The sequence below is a fragment of the Elephas maximus genome, chromosome 3 (assembly GCF_024166365.1).
Source record: "Elephas maximus indicus isolate mEleMax1 chromosome 3, mEleMax1 primary haplotype, whole genome shotgun sequence".
NCBI classification, from domain to species: domain Eukaryota; kingdom Metazoa; phylum Chordata; class Mammalia; order Proboscidea; family Elephantidae; genus Elephas; species Elephas maximus.
Window position 1 is genome coordinate 18,887,646 of NC_064821.1, and position 2,875 is coordinate 18,890,520.

The 2,875-nt window shown below is 39.2% G+C and overlaps 1 protein-coding gene across 1 annotated transcript; it reads right to left on the minus strand.

Moving 5' to 3' along the window:
- Positions 1-1,597: 1,597 nt before the first annotated feature.
- On the minus strand, positions 1,598-2,284 carry LOC126070977 (olfactory receptor 7G3-like). Its single transcript, XM_049875294.1, has one exon. It carries the CDS (start codon positions 2,282-2,284, stop codon positions 1,598-1,600), a length of 687 nt encoding a protein of 228 aa, XP_049731251.1.
- Between the last annotated feature and the right edge of the window lie 591 nt (positions 2,285-2,875).

Below are 2,875 nucleotides of genomic sequence, written 5' to 3' on the forward strand. Positions count from 1 at the left end.
ATTAAATCCATAACAATAAGATTCAACAAAACAGAACTTCAGAGAAAAAGATAAATATAGAATTCAGGATAGTGTTTGCCACTGGGAGGGTACAGGGAGAGTATTCATTGGATTATATGGTGATGTCATTACTTTATTTCATAACCTGGGACATGGGTATATGAGTTCTCATTATATTACTATTCTTTAAGAACTACTGATACATTTCATACAGTACTTTGCACGTGATATTTTAATAATATGTAAAATTTAAAAGATTTCACTTCCCAGATTCTTTCATATTCTAGATTCTAAATCCATTCTTTCATCTTCTAATATTAAAGTCATTCTTCTCAAACTTCAGCCTGCATCAAAATCTCAAAGAAGTAATTATTTAGAATGTTCATCCTTCAGATGTCTCCCCAGATATCAAAGTCAGTAGTTCTTAGGTGAGGTATGGAAAACAGCACTACAAACAAGGTCTCAGGTGACTCATCTCTGCAAGTGCTTTATGAACATACATGGAGACAGCTTTGCACTACAATACGCCTGGTGAGGAGCTGACCTCTTGGTTTAGTGCTGATTGCAATCCCACAGCCACCATTAATGATGACCAGAACAGAAGAATCTCCGGCACTGCATTAATTCTTCTACAAGATCTGTCTTGTTGTCATCCCAACACCAAAGAGATGATTCTGACTGATGGCCCTGCTTCTTTGTGATTGTGGGGAAACTAACCTTCTTAAGTTTGCCAACTAGCCTTTGGTCCCATTTCATTTTACTCTCTTTCTTCCTTGAATAAAGTCCATGTCTGTAGAAAAATTGTTTTCTTCATAAGAAAACATTACAAAGTTTTGCATGAGATTCCTAAGAGTGCAGACAACCCACTAAGACTTTAATGATTAAATTAATTTTAACCAGCCTCTGTGTGGACTCACCAGAGTTGAGAAAGAAAAACTGCAACATAAGGTGACGAATGAGAAAAGGAAAATCTCATGTACACTCTCATCAGTATTTTTTGTTTTTGGTTTTTTAAGGATCAAAGCAAATGTGGTTCCAAAAAAGACTACCAACTCTACCCTGCCTACTCAACAAATATTCATTCATTTGATTTAATTACGAAGATGAGTAAAACGTGCTAATGGATATTAGAATAATGGTAAACCAATAAAACTGCTGAAGAAAGTGTAAAATACATGAGAACAAGGAATAATACGCCGTATAAATTACAGAAACATACAGAACACAATGGTCCTACCTAAATTTGATTGCGTATCCTGTGCCAGGCATTGGATTAAGTGCTTTTAGTGGTTATAGGAATTAACTTCCCAACCGAAAATATTCTTTACATGGTCAGTCTAAAGCTCTCATAGCAATTCTTTTCCCCAAACAAAACTTTCATTAGAAAGGGATATATGATGTTATTCTCAGTGATAAAATGGAAGGAGATGTCTTCTGTATGATTCTATGGAAAGATCTATTAACAACAGGCCCTCAGACAGTCAGTTTTGTGTCTCCAAGCACGATGTCCGAATATGATAGCTGAGTGTGTTGTAGCCATCTGTGACTCTATCACTTTGATTCAATCTAGAAATCCAACCCAAAGTACATAATACAATCACTGAAAAGCAGGTGTGCACCTGATAACGTTCCCCAAGGCTCCCTTTATGTCCCTGTTTCTCAGGCTGTAGATGAAGGGGTTCATCATGGGAGTAACTACAGTGTACAGCATTGAAGCTACTGCAGTCTTTCTAGAAGAGTGTGTAAATGTTGCGCCAAAAGCTGACACGTAGAATAAGGAAACAACTGAGAGGTGAGACCCACAGGTAGAAAAAGCTTTATACTTTCCACCTGCTGAAGGTATTCTCAAAATGGAGGAGACAATTTGAGTATAAGAGAAAATGATTCCAGAGAAAGGAAGAGCACCCAGTATGCTAGCTGCAAAATATAAGATGATGTTATTGATGAGGATTTCAGAACAGGCAACTTTGATGACCTGAACAAATTCACAGAAGAAGTAAGGAATTTCCAGGTCTGTGCAGAAGGACAGTCGCAACAACATCAGACTGAGGAGCAGGGCATCCGAAATGCTAATGAGCAAGGAGACTAGACTCAGCAGGCCACAGAGGCGGGGATTTATGATAGCTGTGTATCTCAGTGGGTGACAAATGGCCACATAGCGGTCATAGGCCATCACTGAAAGGAGAAAACTTTCCAAACTAGCAAAAACCAGCACAAAGCAGACCTGGGTGAGGCATCCTGGGTAAGTGATGCTCTGATTCTGTCCTTGGAGGTTCACCAGCATCTTTGGGATCGTGGTGGTGCTGAAACAGATGTCAGCAAAGGAGAGATTGGAAAGAATAAAGTACATGGGGGTGTGAAGGTGAGAGTCAGAGTTGACAGTCAGGATGACGAGCAGGTTTCCCAGGACTGTGAGCAGATATATGGACAGAAACAGGATAAAGAGGAGGGACTGCAGTTCCGGATCCTCTGTCAGTGCCAGGAGAAAAAACTCCGAAACACCTGTTTGGTTTCTAGGTCCCATATTGCTGATGAATCTGAAGGAAAAGATGAGGTAATTGCATTCAAAGGTCAGGAAGCAGCATCTTGGGATGAGAATGAGTGGAATGGGAGGGGATAACACAAAGGTGGTACTGTCTGCATGCATTTTATTTGGTTATTTTTTAAAAATGCAGAAGCTAATAGAGCAGAGCATCAACATTTATTTATTTTGGAAAGGGTAAGAGGGTGGTCTTTTTTTTTTTTTAATTACATTCCTTGTGCTCTTTTTGTCATTTTACATACTTGGTAATTTTGTTGAGAAAAATAGACTCTGGAGGCAGCCTGGTGAGACTGTCTCGGATTCCAGTGCTTTCCTCAGAAATTAGAACGGGGC